The sequence below is a fragment of the Xenopus laevis genome, chromosome 4L (genome assembly GCF_017654675.1).
Source record: "Xenopus laevis strain J_2021 chromosome 4L, Xenopus_laevis_v10.1, whole genome shotgun sequence".
Taxonomy (NCBI): Eukaryota; Metazoa; Chordata; class Amphibia; order Anura; family Pipidae; genus Xenopus; species Xenopus laevis.
This window is the reverse complement of record NC_054377.1, coordinates 289,671-308,152: the sequence shown is the minus strand read 5'-3', so window position 1 is coordinate 308,152 and position 18,482 is coordinate 289,671. Positions and strand designations below refer to the sequence as shown.

At 42.0% G+C, this 18,482-nt stretch overlaps 1 protein-coding gene across 1 annotated transcript in view; it reads right to left on the bottom strand.

Moving 5' to 3' along the window:
• otog.L (otogelin L homeolog) overlaps positions 1–10,580 on the bottom strand; it is a 70,724-nt gene extending 60,144 nt beyond the window's left edge. Inside the window, exons 1-7 of the mRNA XM_041589632.1 lie at positions 10,341–10,580; positions 7,142–7,234; positions 6,909–7,063; positions 4,245–4,366; positions 2,949–3,154; positions 1,138–1,271; positions 731–837 (exon numbers count right to left, since the gene is read on the bottom strand). Coding sequence (XP_041445566.1) covers positions 731–837; positions 1,138–1,271; positions 2,949–3,154; positions 4,245–4,366; positions 6,909–7,063; positions 7,142–7,234; positions 10,341–10,491 — 968 coding nt within the window. The 5' untranslated portion in view covers positions 10,492–10,580. The remainder of the gene's footprint in view (positions 1–730; positions 838–1,137; positions 1,272–2,948; positions 3,155–4,244; positions 4,367–6,908; positions 7,064–7,141; positions 7,235–10,340) is intronic.
• Between the last annotated feature and the right edge of the window lie 7,902 nt (positions 10,581–18,482).

Here is an 18,482-nt window from a genome sequence, read left to right as displayed (position 1 = left end):
GGAAACCACAAATGGACTTGTTCATCCCGAGCAACAAAATAAACTTCAGAATTACACTTCTCCATGCAAAGGAAGTAAGGACTGTCACATGAGTACCAGGAAACACATTCCCCCAATGGAAAGGAAGTAAGGACTGTCACATGAGTACCAGGAAATACACTCCCCCATGCAAAGGAAGTAAGGACTGTCACATGAGTACCAGGAAACACATTCCCCCAATGGAAAGGAAGTAAGGAAAGCCACACAAGTACCACGAAATACACTCCCCACTGGAAAGAAGTAAAGAAAGTCACTTGAGTGCCAGGAAATACACTCCCCAATGGAAAGGAAGTAAGGACTGTCACATGAGTACCAGGAAACACATTCCCCCAATGGAAAGGAAGTAAGGAAAGCCACACAAGTACCACGAAATACACTCCCCACTGGAAAGAAGTAAAGAAAGTCACTTGAGTGCCAGAAAATACACTCCCCAATGGAAAGGAAGTAAGGGCTGTCACATGAGTAGGAAATACATTCCCAATGGAAAGGAAGTAAGGAAAGCCACATGAGTACCAGGAAATACATTCCCAATGGAAAGGAAGTAAGGAAAGCCACATGAGTACCAGGAAATACATTCCCAATGGAAAGGAAGTAAGGAAAGCCACATGAGTACCAGGAAATACACTCCACTAACATTTTTTCAAAGTAATGAATATACTGTATCTCCCCCAAATCTCAGGGCCGGACTTACAAGCACATGTCGTTGGCACAGGCAGCCATGAAAGGGAAGGGACTGACAGACTCGTGGCAGCTCAGGAATGGGGGCTGCATTATCAAGCTGCACATGGAATGTCCTGTCTGAAATAAAAGGTGACAAAGTTACATTCATGTGTAGAAGGGGCAGAGAAATCTGTTATTGTCCCACCCCATTGACTATTTATCTCTCCTTCTCTGGCAGCAAATTCCAATGAGACTTAGAAAGGCTTTGCCCAGCTGCCAAATAAGCGACTGAATGGGATGAAGGGAAAGTGTTATGAATGGACAGACAGGTATCGCTCATTAAGCACATGTATCAGATGTGTAACATGTGTGTCCCTTTCACTTCACTTAGGATGGACTCAAAGCCTAGAAATGGCCCTTCCAATGCGACTGCCTCACCTGCTTGGCCTCCTGGCTGTGCCCGGCACACGCTGGCTCATTTGGAGAAGGTACAGATCCGGCTTCAGGGACTTCAACGGGTGAGTTTTCTCTCCAGCTATTCACAAACTCATCCATGTTCTCCGTGACTTTCCCTGGGATGAAACACGGGATTATAAGGGAGGCCCTGTACCTAGGCTTGTATTTGGGATCTGCCCAAACACTCTATTTTCATCACATTTTATACCAAACCCATAGAGTCATGTGACCTTGTAGAACTGTAAGTCTCTGATCTCAATATGTACATTAGGGTTTGGATTCAGTCTAGTATTTCTCTGTCTCCTGATTCCAAAAATCACAGAATTGCTTCATCCCTAATATTAATGGATAAATGTCATTTCTTTTGCCACTTTTACCTGGAATGTGTATTTTTTAGTAAGGGATGGATATACCATGTGGCCCCTGATTTATCTGCTTTACAGTTACACTCGACTCTATGCAGTAAAATACAGAGGAGAGCATTTAAATTGAGTTATTTCATATATTCAGACAAAGTTGAACATTATGGTGATAATATAATAATATCAGTGACTGCACTTACTGCCTGTACAGCTGCAATTGCTTTTTCCTCCCGTGGCTTTAATTAAAGAGATTTTGGATAAATACAGTGAGTGCAACAGGGGGATATGGTCGTTGCACCCCAATATAGACTGATCAGTATCCATTGCTGGGCACAGACAACTCCAGGAGACTGGCCAATGGGTGGCATTGAGATGGAAGGCTATGGCCAATCACAAGGCATAGAGAAAGGCCTTCACCTTCACACAAAACCACACACACCCCATGGGCAGCCCAATAGTCCCATTATAACTGTAGCTTGTTTCTCAGGATACAAAATGGGAAAAAATGGGCCTTTGTATTGGGGACAATTGGGCAGGGTGAGGCTGTCCATCCAATGAAATACTGGGCTGGTGGAAAACGTTCCTTTGCACTATTATTGATAAAGGAAATATATAGTTTATGGATTGTGAAAGACCTTATTGACCAAGAATATTTATTTATTCTGTGTATTTGAGCTGTAAAATGGGGTTTTCTGACAATGGTTCCCCTGACCAGGGCAAAATCATTGCAATCAAATAAACCAATTTACTTCATCTGTTTAGTCACATTGTGGCAGCTCTTCAACCACTGCCAACCTACCTGAGTGTCAGCTCTTCATTCACTGTATTGTTAAAGCTGCCCCCCCCTTCCCAGCATTTCACAATTACACAAAATTGGACACAACTATAACAATTAGCCTCCTGTCATCTATAGATCTACTGCAGGATCCCCAACCTTTTGAACCCGTGAGCAACATTCAGAAGTAAAAGGAGTTGGGGAGCAACACAAGCATGAAAAATGTTCCTGGGTGCCAAATAAGGGCTGTGATTGGCCATTTAGTAGCCCCTATGTGGATTGTCAACCTGCAGGAGACTCTGTTTGGCAGTACTTCTGTTTTTTATACAACCCAAACAAGCCTGGAATTCAAAAATAATCTCCTGCTTTGAGGCCACTGAGAGCAACATCCAATGGGTTGGTTAGTAACATGTTACTCACGAGCTACTGGTTGGGGATCACTGGTCTACAGTAAGAAACAATGCACATTGGATATTGATATTGCCCCAAATTCTCCAATAAGCAACTCATTGCCCCAACAACTGTGAGTAACCTGGTTGCCCCAACACTCAGTCCCCCACTTCAGCACAACGAGCCACTGTGGTTGGCTGGAGGGGGCCCCGTTTCCATAGAATATTCCACATAAAACTGTGGGTTCAACTGACTGTGAGACTCACCGTAGCTTGTGACCAGATCGTCCTGCTGCACCCCATTATTGTTCCCACATAGTCCGTGCGTTTTCCCCAAGAAATCGGGGCTCATCCTGATGTACACGGCAGAGCTGCCATCCCAGGCCAAGGTGAACACATACAACTGTCGGACAATCACGTACCCAGAGATCCTCTGTATTCTCACGTTGCCCACAGTGTATGGCAGCTGCACCCTGCCCAAAACATAATGCAAAACACTCACTATTACACTGATCCAATCTGGGCTCACATCAATGCAAAGGGCTGCACTTGTTTTAGGGAGACTCGTGAGCCCCTAGTCCTTGTCTCCTCTGTGCCTCCTCCATCCACCCACATTCCCTAGTGTCCAACAAGTGGGACTGTGATTTGTGGTTTGTTTCCATATATCTAACTCTATATTTCATGGTTTTCCGGCCATGTAGGGTGACAGTATAGAAGTAGATGTAACCCCCGATCACCACCAAATACGATTCACACACAACAGGTCTTTTTAAACCGGATCTCCACCCAAAAATATACAGATATTTGCATAATGGAAGAATATGTGACACTAAACAACCCTTCAGCATACAATCATTATTTGTCTATGATGTTAAAGTAATTTATGTAATTGTGACTGATAGCTGGACCTGTTTATAAGCCCTGCATTGCTGGTTCTGCCTCCTAAACCAATGTAGCAGAAGCCAGCGGATTAACAGACCTGGAGGAGAACTGCACCATTGTTTCAGGAGTCAAAGCCAGAGAAAAGGGCAGACAGACAGTGACAGACAGATACAATGACATCCATTATTATAAACCCAGTGAGAATGAGGTGTGAATGGATATGTGGAAGTTCACTGCAGGTTCAGGAGTCAGAACCTGCAGTGCAGAGAAGGGACATACAGACAGTGACCAACAGATACAAAGGCACAGTGACACATAACTATAAACTCAGGGTGAATGAGAAATGAATGGATATTGGGAAGTTGCTCAAAATCAAATTGGTTCAGGAGTCAGAACCTGCAGTGCAGAGAAGGGACCAACAGACAGTGACAGACAGACACAATGATACATAATTATAAATCCAGTGGAGAAATGAATGGCTATGGGGAAGTTGCTTAGAATGAGAGTTTCTCTCAGCAGACAAATAAATCAGAGTTTGGGTGAATGTTCCCTTTAAATGGCAGGGCCTGGGCTCAGTATCAGACTCACAACTCCGGGCACAAATGACACAATTATTTACACGTTGATAACACAACCTCTTTCATTTTGCCCTGTTGTCGGTGGGGAAACAAGATAAGGTACCTGTTTTGGTTATGGAGAACCTCCTGTTTCTGTAACTTTATCTCTCCTTCTCCAGCAAAATACAGACTGAATGAGCGCTGGCAGGAGTAGGGGGCACCCTGGCACTGCCCGTCATTATGGAGCTGAAACAAAGGGACAAATATGAGCAATTCTCATGCCAATGCCACATCCACCTTCTCATGTTCTGGAACTGCGAGAGAGAAGCCAGCTACCTGCACCCACCTACACCTACCTACCTATCTACACCTACCTACACCCAACTCCACCTATCTACACTTATCTACACCTACCTGCCTATCTACACTTATCTACACCTACCTACACTTATCTACACTTATCTACACCTACCTACACTTATCTACACTTATCTACACCTACCTGCACCCACCTACACCTACCTACCTATCTACACTTATCTACACCTACCTACACTTATCTACACTTATCTACACCTACCTACATTTATCTACACTTATCTATACCTACCTACACTTATCTACACTTATCTACACTTATCTACACCTACCTACACTTATCTACACTTATCTACACCTACCTACCTATCTACTCTTATCTACACTTATCTACACTTATCTACACCTACCTACACTTATCTACACCTACCTACACTTATCTACACTTATCTACACTTATCTACACCTACCTACACTTATCTACACCTACCTACACTTATCTACACCTACCTACTCATATCTACACCTACCTACACTTATCTACACCTACCTACTCTTATCTACACCTACCTACACTAATCTATACTTACCAACATAACCTACACCCTATAACATACACACTGACTAACTGACAGACACTAAGGGGCAAATTCACTAAGATTCGTAGTTTCGCCAGCGCTTCGCAAATTCACTAAAATCCAAAGTTGCGCACAGGGGTAGCGTAAGGTTGCGAAGTTGCGCTAGCGTTGACTCGCTAAGCGAAGCGAAGTTACGCTAGCGATGGTTAATTTGCATACGGCGCCAAATTCAAATTTCAATGGAGGAATACGTAGAATCACTACAAATGCCTAGAAAACCTTCAAAACATCAAATAAAATTTTTTTTTTGCCCTACACATGTGCCCACTGTATAGTTAAGTTGCCATGAGTTAGGAAATGTAGGGGGGAAGGAGGGGAGCCCCAAAAAAATTTTCAATCTTTTTCAGCCTATCACCCATAATATAGAAAAAATGCCAGCGTTTTTTGGGACTTAGAAAAAATTTGAACTTTTTTTGAAACAATCCCTATCTACTCTATTGCGATTCACCTGGTCTGAGGTGGCGAAGGAATTCTAGCGTAAAAGGTAGCGTTCAGTACACTGCGCGCGTTAGTGAATTTGCGTAGTTACGTCCGTAGCGAAAATTCGCCAGGCGTAAGGGTGCGAAGTAACACTGGAGAATTTACACCAGTGTTCGTTAGTGAATTTGCGAAGTAACGAAAATGCCCAACCCTAGCGAATTGACGCTAGCGTTAGGCGCTTCGGCGCTTAGTGAATTTGCCCCTAAGGGTTGCATAATTTTGCCGCAGCTGATTTATGGCCAGTGAATTGTTGCCGCAGTTTCGCCAATTAATTTGCTTGTCTGCCGAATTAGTGTCTGCTGAATTTATTCGCCCATCACAAGTATTGATCTGTGACTCACATGGCACAAGCCTCCTCTGCAGAGAATAGCACAGACAGACAGACAGTGTGCAGGATCAATCTCTCGATCGTTGCTTACAGCCCACATTAGATGGGTATTAGCTCTTACTCTTCATTTACACTGTGTAAATCGTTGTCCCTGGCAGCCCAGTATAATGACCAGTCTCCCTGAGTTCTCCAGCTTATCTGGGGCAATCTATTTGGCCTCAGTCATTTCTCTGCCCCATCACACATTAACTCTTTCCTATTTCTCTCACTGCCAGGAATACGTGAATGACAAGTAGAACCAGAAAAAGGTCAAAACAGTTAATGCTCCTTATTCCAGAAAAGGTCAATGTAGCAAAGGAGCCACCGGGTAAACTGGTGCCCTGGCAGCTCAGTCCAACACTGTTTGTAGTTTATAGTTATAGTTGCACAACTGGTAATTAGATGAGTTACATATTATTTATTGGCCTTGGCCTGTTGTCTCTCTGTCTGTCAGAACGGAATGGATCTTGGACAATAACAAAGATCTACCTGTGCCCTATAGGGATTATAATTGCTCCATTTAACTGTGATTAAGTCTATTTCCTCAGAACTGATACAGGATCCTCTTCCTTAGTCCAAAAAAAAACCAGATCAAGATGCTTTGTAAGGACTCATCTTGGACGTGTACTTGGCAAGGAGAAGAAACCTTCCATCCTCCAGGTAATGAGCCATGGCTACCAGTCTTATGTTACCAGATTTCTTACTTGCCCTTCTATTCACGTTGTTTCCTGTATTCAATTCATACCACTATCTGGTTGCTAGGGTCATTTGGACCCTAGTGATCACATAGCTGCTGAAATCCCAAGCTAAAGAGCAGATGAACAATAATCTAATAATTAATCTAATATTTCAGCTAATATTTATCTTAGAATTAGTGTTATCCCCAACTGAAATCTAACATTATACAAATGTAACAGAATATTTTATGGCTCCATTCATTTATATCATTACCTTATTCTTGTGGATATTCCAACTGATTTCTCACCTGTATTGCAAAACTCTGTTGGTCCGGCTCATTTTGTCGTAACAAGTCATAGGTGAATTTTCCAGAGAAAAAGTAATAAACTCCATCAAACGTCTCAAAGTGGTTCTGTCCCCACGTGCGACAAATACTGTCTCTCTCGGCCCCCGTGTTATACACTGTGACATAAGGGAAGGAATGTAAGTTCTGTGGGCGAGGGCAGAGACGTGCCCGTGTGAGTAGAGAGGATCACTTACCTATCTGACACCGAGATCCAGATGCATTATATCTGCCGCAGTCACACAACTTCTTCTGGACACATTCTCCTCCATTGAAGCAGGGGAGGGTTTCTAAAGAGAGTCGGACGATGTGACATAAATATTAATTAGCCCTGTACAGTCAATGGGTCTATACATCAAACCCATCAAACCAATGTTATTAATAGGGAATAAAGATAAATATATAGGAAGGTCAGTGATCCCAATGTTATTAATAGGGAATAAAGATAAATATATAGGAAGGTCAGCGATCCCAATGTTATTAATAGGGAATAAAGATAAATATATAGGAAGGTCAGTGATCCCAATGTTATTAATAGGGAATAAAGATAAATATATAGGAAGGTCAGTGATCCCAATGTTATTAATAGGGAATAAAGATAAATATATAGGAAGGTCAGTGATCCCAATGTTATTAATAGGGAATAAAGATAAATATATAGGAAGGTCAGTGATCCCAATGTTATTAATAGGGAATAAAGATAAATATATAGGAAGGTCAGTGATCCCAATGTTATTAATAGGGAATAAAGATAAATATATAGGAAGGTCAGTGATCCCAATGTTATTAATAGGGAATAAAGATAAATATATAGGAAGGTCAGTGATCCCAATGTTATTAATAGGGAATAAAGATAAATATATAGGAAGGTCAGTGATCCCAATGTTATTAATAGGGAATAAAGATAAATATATAGGAAGGTCAGTGATCCCAATGTTATTAATAGGGAATAAAGATAAATATATAGGAAGGTCAGTGATCCCAATGTTATTAATAGGGAATAAAGATAAATATATAGGAAGGTCAGTGATCCCAATGTTATTAATAGGGAATAAAGATAAATATATAGGAAGGTCAGTGATCCCAATGTTATTAATAGGGAATAAAGATAAATATAAAGGAAGGTCAGTGATCCCAATGTTATTAATAGGGAATAAAAATAAATATATAGGAAGGCTAGTGATATGATCCCAATGTTATTAATAGGGAATAAAGATAAATATATAGGAAGGTCAGTGATCCCAATGTTATTAATAGGGAATAAAGATAAATATATAGGAAGGTCAGTGATCCCAATGTTATTAATAGGGAATAAAGATAAATATATAGGAAGGCCGGTATTTTTTTCCAGAAAAGGTGGCAACCCTACACCTGACTTAGGCTCACACTAGGTTATCTGAATCCTAAATATTGTAACTAAAGTTGAAGGTCAGGGCTGCCATCAGGAGGTAGAGTTGTCTTGGGCCCCAAGGGGTTTTGTGTCTTAGGGGCCACTTTGATTAGCCGGGCCTCCCTGCTGTCAGAGAGCCTTAGACTTCCAAAGGGAGGGCGAGAGCTCAGGTGCTGGCGTCATCTTAATTGTAACAACTTTCTCTACATTTCATTGGTCACTGAAGTTTAAATCTCATAAAGCTGCATGGGGATTGGATAGGCTGGAGGGGAAGCTCAAAGTTGAACCATCCAATCCCTGTGCAGCTGTACCGGTACTTAAACTTCAATGACCAATCGGCAGTGCAGAAATAATGTGCAGGCACCTGAGCTCCCTCCCTCCCGCCTTCCGAAATCTGCAACTCCCAGACAACAATGGGGGGTTGTTAATCAAGTAATGGGGGAACCCTGGCCACCAATGATTTTTTTTAACTTGTGGGGAGTGCCCTGGCTACTAGTGGATTTTATTTTTTACCAATTAATTAAACTAAATGGTTCTATTGTACATTAGAAATGCAAATTCTAAAACTAAGTACAATTAAGGTTAAAGTAGGTACCTGCTTACAGAATTTACTTTAACGTGGTGGCAGCCTTGAAAATTCTTTGGCCAAAAGTGTTTTTACTGTTTTAGCGCTCATGTCTGTGTGGCCTTTTTACTGTGGGTGGGCGGGGTCTGGGGCAGAACCTGGGGCTGGTCTGTGGTGGGTGGAGCCCGGGGGGCCCAGAAAATGTTGTTGTATAGGGCCCCACGATTTATGATGGCAGCCCTGTTCAATGTTGTCTATGGCTCCCACACACTTAAAGTAAATGCTACTGTAAATTGTTGGGAAGTCATGACATGTAGAGCGTGGAGTTGGTTTCCCTTTTAAGAAATGGTCCAGTATGTCAAACAACTCGAGATTTGTAGTTGAAATCTTCTTGTCCTATTTGCTCCTCCCTGTAGGTATCTATAATTGGATGGAACTGTTCTTCTAATGCTCATTGGTTATTGGCCTTTGTTGAAGACATTTCTTCATGTTGACCCATGATATGAGATCACTTTTCCAGCCACTGGAGCAGATATGAGGGAAATTCCTGAAGAAGTGGCTGGTTTATTGGAACACCTGGCAGAGCAGGTGCAGTTGGGAGCACTACGGTAAGCTGCTGTGTTTTATTCCGAATATCTGACCTGTGATGACCATCAAAGAATTTCATTTTAAATTTCCTGCCATCCTTGGAAAATACTCCATTTCCAAAGCCTTTGAAAGAAGACATTCTCTTTGATTAAAGTGAGTCTTAATTGACTGTAAAATGACTTCTAATAGAATGTAATTTTTATAAAATGAATAAAGGGGACAGGACTCACAGTGGGTGCACCTAGTGTGGGGGATGCACAATTTCTGCTGGCCCTTTTCCCATATATCTTACAAGTCCCATCCTTTCACTTACTTGCTCCCTACTATTTGTTCCCTTCCCATCCCTCTGCCATTAATGCCTGGACTTCTTGACAATCCTCTTGCATCTGTCTAATGCCTTCCCTTGAGAAGAACCCCAAGCTTCATAAACTCTTTCATCCTAAAAGCTCTTTCCTACTGCCTTTTCCGTGTTACTTGGCAAACTTCCCTCCTTGGTGCCAAATATCATGATCAGGAGGCCTGCAGCCGGTAACAAGTCTCAAGAACATTGCCAACAAGATCTTTAGGGAAGAACATCACTCCAAATAGATCCCTAATCAGTCAAATATTGGCACCCCTGCTCCAGACCATGTCTGCTTCCTTGGGGTTCCACAAATACCTGTCTCACTGCCGTACATAGATGAGCATAATATATACTAAGAGGAGTATTAGTGGAATGTACATGTGAAGGTTAGTTTGTTAGAAGAATTGACACCTTTCCCACAGCAAGTCCATAGGCTACAGTATAGAGATACAGTATATAGGTCTAATGATACATCAGTAAGACAATTGAATGGATTGCTACACATCTTACCACATTTGGGTTTCGGTATCCTCCGTACCACCGGGAAAATAGCGGTCGGTTGGAAAATAGTAACGGGAGTTCCAGTGTCCTGTATAAAAGAGAAATAGATATTGGCCGTGTGATATGGGTAATGGTTAGACTGTACCTCATTGGCTGACATCCATTAAATCATTTTGGGAAGGATTCACTTTCACAGTAGTTAAGTGAATCCAATAATGATAGACCCTCAGTCCATTTAGATTCCCCCGGTAGAAAGGTCTGTACTTCTTCTTCTGGGCTGCTCTTTCCCATAGTCAAATGGACCACCTTCCCCTAGTGAATGTAGGGTCCCCAATAGCCCCCCCCCCGTTTATGATCACTTTGCTGGCTATAAACAAGACTGTAAACTGAAGTGAGGACTATCATGTGAACTTTGAGAACAAACAATGGGACTTATTTATAAACAGTGGCCAAATTAGCACCATGGCAGTAACCCATAGCGACCAATCAGTGATTAGCTTTTATCATCCAGCTGCAGGTTGAACAGTGAAAGCAATCATCTGATTGGTTGCCATGGGTTACTGCCCAAGTGCATAATTTGCCCAGTGTTTATAAATGAGCCCCAATGTGTTTGCTGCAGCTTGTTCAGATTCTGAGAGCGATCAGTTTGATTTCCTTCCAACGGGATTTGATTGCAAAGTCTCTGAGCCACCACTTACTTTTCTTCTTTCCGTCTCTGTTTCCCCTTCACATTGTTCTCTCTTTTCTTTCCATTCGCGCTCAACCTCAAGGTGAAGTTGGAAATCAGAGCTGCCATATATAATGCCCAGCTAGGCATCTTTCCCATGTAATCTTTGGATCAGAGACAAATTAGCTCAGCCCCAGAGATTTAGGCCCTAGCACTTAATAGCAGAGCAGTAACATATAGTTCTACTGGGACACTTTCTAAACTTTTATATGCACATTACAATATTTCATTGGGGAGACTCAGCAGTGCCGTATACTAACTGTCAGTTACTGGAGATATAAGTACACAGCAGAGAAGCAGAGGGGACTAGGGGACTGTATTCTCAGGCAAGAGGGGATTATGGGTCTGTAGGCAAGAAAGGGTGTAGGTGCTGGAGCAGCATGGACAGAGTTAATAGAGGGGGGAACAGGGGAGAGGTATGGGGTAGAGGAGAGGGCATGTGGGAAAATTTATGAGATTTGACAAAAGAACGGGATTAAAAGGGAGAGGGGCAAAGGCTTTAATAATAGGATATAGTAAAGAATAAAGTAAATCTGTAACTACTTTTCCTTTGCTTTGTCTCATTGTAGCAGATTTTAGCTTTGTTTCTTCTCAGTAATTCTCAGTAATTTCAGCCATCAGAATAAATAGATAGAGCTACCACATTATAGGACTAGTGATGGGCGAATCTGTAACGTTGATTTTGGCTCGAGCAACAATTTTAACACTCGCAACTATTTGTCATAATGCATTTAAGCCAATGGGCGTCCGAATAATTTTGATGCACAACAATGTTTATGCGCACAACTTTTGAATAAATTTTTTTTTTTTTGACGCAGCAGATTTTTCGCCGGTGAATTGTCGCGGCAGTTTTGCAATTAATTCGCATGCATGAAACACGGAAATTCGCTGTGAAATCGTATCTGGCAAATTTATTCGCCACACACAAAGTAACTACACACAAAGTAAGTACATACAAAGCCTATGGAAACACTGAAGGATGTTTTTTCACTAAGCCCTTGTTTGCAGACTTTATTGAGTTAGAGGCAATTAGCGACATTTACCCTGTGTATAATACATCACAGAGAAACTGCTGTACCTCATGTGAATGTTTCATAAATCTGATTCACAAATGGCTTTCATAATTAGTGAGTGAGAAGTCCGTGTGCCACCCGCCTCTTTCTTTCTGCTGCCAATAAGAAATGCCACCCTGGCCCTCCTGATCGAAGCTTGGTGGCCCTTCTATGGGGTCTTTCCAATGGTCAGCCCAACTGTCTGAATCCCCCTACCTCCCCCAGTATTTGGAGATTAATCTGCACTTAGGGAGAATGATATCCAGTTACCTGAATGGGCCGAATATTTGGGACGTGTGCCAGCGCCCATTCACACCGGTGAGCTCTCAACATGCTGTTATGGACAATGGGAAGATGAAAGTCTGGGCAGAGGGATGAGGCTAAATCTCTTACAATGACACCGTTCTGCTACTGGGCCCAACTCTGGCTTGTGTGAATATAAAGCCGCAGCTGAAGGATCCCTTTGGAACATTCGGGCATCTGTTTCTGAACCTAAAGACCAAGGGGCAAATTCACTAAGCGCCGAAGCGCCGAACCCTAGCGTTAATTCGCTAGCGTTTGGCATTTTCGTTACTGCGCAAATTCACTAACGAACGCTGGCGTAGTTTCGCTAGTGTTACTTCGCACCCTTACGCCAGGCGAATTTTCGCTAGCGACGTAACTACGCAAATTCACTAACGCGCGCAGTGTACTGAACGCTACATTTTACGCCAGACTTCCTTCGCCACCTCAGACCTGGCGAAGCGCAATAGAGTAGATAGGGATTGTTTCAAAAAAAGTCAAAATTTTTTCTAAGTCCCAAAAAACGCTGGCGTGTTTTCTACATTATGGGTGATAGGCTGAAAAAGATCGAAAAAAATTTTTGGGCTCCCCTCCTTCCCCCTACATTTCCTGACTCATGGCAACTTACCTAGACAGTGGGCACATGTGTAGGGCAAAATAAAATTTTATTTGATGATTTGAAGGTTTTCTAGGCATTTGTAGTGCTGATACGTATTCCTCCATTGAAATTTGAATTTGGCGCCGTATGCAAATTAGCCTTCGCTAGCGTAACTTCGCTTTACATAGCGAATCAACGCTAGCACAACTTCGCAACCTTACGCAACCCCTTACGCTTCGGATTTTAGTGAATTTGCGGAGCACTGGCGAAACTACGCCTGGCGAAGTGCGGCGAAGTTCTGCCTGGCGCAACTTCGCATCTTAGTGAATTTGCCCCCAAATGTTCTGTGTATGTGCACACACATGTGTATTATTAGTGCTTCATCTGGCCAGCCAACATATTGCAGTTTTCATTCCTTGTTGTAGGACTGTACCATTTAATAACCCTGTAATATATTCGCTGTTTGGTTGTTTGATTTGGTTTTAATTCATTTGTTTTACCACGTTGAACAGTTCACCAATTAAAGATTCAAATCGATATTTTTATTTTTATTTTAGGCATTCAGCCAAAACAAGTTGTATTGTTGGGCCTCATTGATCTTTTGTTAAAATCCTGCTTGTTTCATTTGAAAGTAATAAAAAGATATTGAAATTAAAATACAAATTATTCTCTGTCTGGGGAGGGGGGAATCTCAGAACAGCAAGTCTCTGCCCCATAAGCAAAACTCTAACATTTGAATTAGATCCCTAATGGAATGTCCCCTACTGAAATATTTCCTTTTGCTCGGGTCAGTTCTATACAGTAATTTCCAGTAACCTACAGTATTGCCCTTTTAGTAGATATCCCCCCGGAAAACCCTTGTCCTTCCCTTCACAAATCCTACGTGCCCCTTCTACATGCCCAGCACCCCACCCATCTGCACATGTCTCATTACCCTATATTGTCCCCCTCTGTCTAGTTGCATTGGAACAATAAGGGGGAGCCCACCCAATAACATTGTAACTTTTCAAGGTAACATTCATTCAACTTTTTCAATGGTTTTAAATTGCCATAGGCAGAAGCACAGTCTCAGTCCCTGTGGCTTTGGGACATCATTTGTGACCCCCCAACACATTCCTTGCCCGACACAACCCCTTGTCCCTTTCTTGTCAGGTATTTCATTATGTTTATAGTGAGCTCTTTACTGTTAAAGGGAAATGTTAAAGGGATTGGAGAAATAAAGAGAGAAGCAAATACCTCTGCAACCAGCTTTCATGCTACATATTAATCAATTTACTCCAATTGAGTCAGATTCAGTTCTATTGATAAATGATAATGGAGTGGAGATCTCTCTTATATACTGAATAGAACAGCGTTTCTGCTAAGGGTATACTGAAACTCCCAGCATGCTCTGCTAGCCAATAACCCAGGACACAGGTGATAATAATGTACAGACATGTGAATGTGAGTGCAGTAAAGTGCTGAGCGTCAGGTGGATTGGTCTATGTGCCCAAAAGAGATCATTCAAATCAATTCTATGTCCATTTGGAATTTAAAGGCGTAAAGTGAATGGTGAGAATATTTCCCTATAATGAGCTGAAATGAATAGCCCCGGGACAGCTCTAGTGAATAGCCTTGGGACAGGCCCCAGTGAATAGCCCCAGGACAGGCCCTGAACTGAAAGGTTTCTCTTCTCACATCAGTGGCCCGAGGCAGCAAAACATTGTTTCATCTTTTGTCCTGGGGAAGTGAGTAAGATAACACAACCCCTATGGGCACCCACCCTGCCGCTCAGGAATTCTATTTGCTCAGCCATCTTTGATCTCCTGGAGCCGACATTTGTACTTGTGTAATTTAATCTACAAAATGATCTGACTGCCTCCTCGTTACTAGTGCACTGAGCACAAACATTGCCTGGATTCATTGCACACGTATAGACTGTCCATTGAGTGTCCCTTTATTGTCCCTTTATTGTTGGACAAGTGACAGGGACTTCATGGAGGCTCCTTCTTGCCTTTCTAGCGCACATCACCAACCAAGGAAAATGTCAGCCCACATAGAAAAGGCACCAGAACCGCAAAAGAACATTATTTTCCTTTCTCCCAGTGGATCACAATCGTCAGTTTGGTATTCATTAACTATATGTAGATACAGTGATGGAACTAGATATTACTGGGCCCAACAGTAAATTATTTTTCAGGCTCCCAAAATGTCTAGAGGTTGATTTGTTTTACCAATATTATTGAAATTGTATATGAATGCGGGTCTCATGGGGCCCCTATACCTCCTGGGCCCCCCTGCAGCCTCAGGGTCTGCTCCCCCTGTAGTTATACCGCTGTGTAGAACACAACAGAACATTTATGTTCCCACCCCAGTCCTTCTGCACTTAGGGTTGCCTCTTTTTTGGGAAAAAATACCTTCCTATGTATTTATCTTTTTTTCCTATTAATAACATTTGGATGAACAATCATTTTTACTGTCCAGGCCATGTGGCAACCCTATCACAGAGCAAAAATAGTCATTTGTCATTTAATTCATATGAAAAACAACCCATGTACCTTAAGATATAAGGGTTAGCCCTAACCCTAATATAGCAAGAAAAGCACATTTATAATGTACAAGTGCAAGTGGACCCAAGTATCAGGTAAGAACCGTAGCTAATAAACAACTTCTGTAAAGCCGTAATCACCGAGGCTGTCATAGAAACCTTCCAGTTGGTTGTTCCACTTGCAGAAACCAATCCCAAAATATTTTTATTATATCAACTGTCAAAAGATTCTGGTTGAAAGTGTGGATAGCCTTAAAGCTGAAGTATTTTGGTTACAATGGGCTCAGAAAAATCAAATGTGCTTAATGAATTAGTTTCCTTAGTATTTAACAGAGGTACTGGACTTACATTGTAGTAGTTAATAAGGCTTAGCCCAAACATCAGTGTCTGAAACAGAACACAGTCCTTATAACTAGTAACATAAGACAACGCTGCTAAATATGTTGGCGCTATATAAATACATTTTAATAATAATATAAGCAAAATGTGTGTAAAGCTGGGGGCCTAATGTGATACATCCACAAGTCCTTAGTGAGCTTAAGCCCATTGTAACTGCACCATTATTTGTTATTTTCTCACATTACCTTGTATATGATGTGGTACCAGTGGGTTGGAGGAAAGACGATTGTTGGTGGGTTTAATGGCTATACTTTGTATTGAGGTTGGATATGGGAAGGTGGGAAGTCTGGAAGACTGGAATTATAAGCAATAATGGGTATACTAAGTATTAAGGTTGGATATTGGAAGTCTGGGAGACTGGCATTATACAGTAAGTAGTAATGGCTATACTATGTATTGAGGTTGGACATGGGAAGATGGGAAGTCTGGGAGACTGTTATTATAAGTAGTAATCGGTATATTATGTATTGAGGTTGAATATGGGAAGATGGAAAGTCTTGGACACTGGCATTATAAGTAGTAATGGCTATACTTTGTATTGAGGTTGGAAATGGGAAGGTGGGAAGTCTGGGAGACTGGTATTATAAGTAGTAATGGCTATACTGTGTATTGAGGTTGGATATGGGAAATGGGAAACCCTGGAGACTTAGAAGTAATAATCAGCAGGGATTTATTCATGTGTAACAAATACTCTTGGTGTTTCATAGACAAGTAGGACAGTTGGGGTACAGTAGTACTGATGGTGGCATAGAAAGCAAGATGTCTGTGTGTGAAGATGGTACAATAGTATAAATGAAGCAGTTGAATGTATCCAGCAATTGGAATCAGTGCAGGGGGACCTGAGCAAAGTGGAGATGTGGGAGGTTAAGTGGCCAATGAGATTCATGATGAAACTGCCGGTTATATGTCTATAAAGTAGACTTGTCCAGTCCATGTTGCTTGAGCAGGTGCCGGTGTTCCAATGACTCTCAGCCTGGGACTGGATATGGTGCAATGTGGCAGCTTAAATGATATTAATTAATGTGCCCCTTTGGGTTCCCAAGAGGGAGAGAGAATGTGTGTATAGAAATAATAGGGGAAATAATAGGGGTGAAATATAAGAAGGAGCAAGAGTGTAAGCAGGTAGGGTACCACATTTCTCTAGTAATTAAGTCACATTTTAGTGAGAATATTCCCCAGTAAATTATCATTTCCATTTTATCAACTTCTTCATTAATTGTGGGATTCTGGTGATGAGATGAAGTTCCCTGTGACAAGGGCAAAATCTAGAAGATGATTTGGGGGCTGTGTAATTGGAGGTAAATGTAGTGGGTAACCAGTGATAAATTCCTGTGGCCCCAGAGGAAATCGAAATATCCTAATGACGCCTGAAGGGCAGTAATATAGTCTGGCGCTGGCTCTGCAAGGAGCACAAAGACTCTTTTCTCTGGCTGCCAACACAGACCCCAATAACTTTAATCTGATTGACACAGTGAGTGAACTGGCAAATCTAGTGTAAATCCATGTTCGACATGAAATCAGCAGACAAAAGATTACAGTTCTGTCTCTCTCTTATTAATCTGGGAGGATTTGCAAACTGCACTTGTTTGGGGATTTAAAGTTCACGCGGAGCCAATGCGCAGGCTACAACGTATAGATTTGGTGTCAGTCTGAAGCTAAGTCTCCTTACCTGCTCTCCTTGGGAAGTGCTATCTCCTTTCTGGACTGTTCCACTGCTGTTGTTACTGAAAGGAAGAAAGGAACAAGGCCAGGTTTGTTCAGTGCAGGTAATCTGTACCTTTGCTGCTCATGCAGAACATATTCTATGCCTGCTACAAAGGAATGTGCTTTATACTTCTTAGCTATAAGAATGTGACCCTGTCCCTCTCTATGGACTTGCGCATCCCACCTCTTATCCTCTTTATTGATTATATTAACGAGTATTTCTGTTCAGAAGCTTCAATGTAACACTGACAGTGGAGACAAATATTGGTGAGAAGGTCAGTGGAATTTGTGGGTCAGGAGCAGCACCAGGGAACAAAGTCCAGTGTGGGGTGTAAGCTCCACGGGTTACTGGGTTTACAGGGAAACTAGGGATACAGGTTTGGGCTGTTCATTTGTATCTGGCTAAACTGAATCCCAGCTTCCCTAATACAAAGTACTAGTTAGTGAAGGTGAACTTACCGTTCTGTCGGGAGGCTACTGGGACTCTGCGATGAATAGGGAATTTCAGTGCTTACAGTGGAAAAGGCTGGGAAAATAAAATATATTATTACTCTCACAGTCTCACCAGCCCAACAAGTCAACAGAAACAAATGAATCCAAGGTCCAGTCCAGCCAAAGTCAAGCCCAGAACACCCTTAAAGCCCATTCCAGTACATTATCAACACCCTATATTCAATTGTGACTCAGTATCAAACCTAAAATTGAGACCAGGTCAGTGTCAGAACACCTCAAAGTCAAGCCCAACTCAGTTTCAGAAAGCCTAAGGGCGAGGTCACACTGTGAGAATCGGGAGATTTAGTCGCCCGGCAACTAATCGCCTCTTCTTTGGGGCGACTAATATCCCCAAACTGATTCCCCCTGT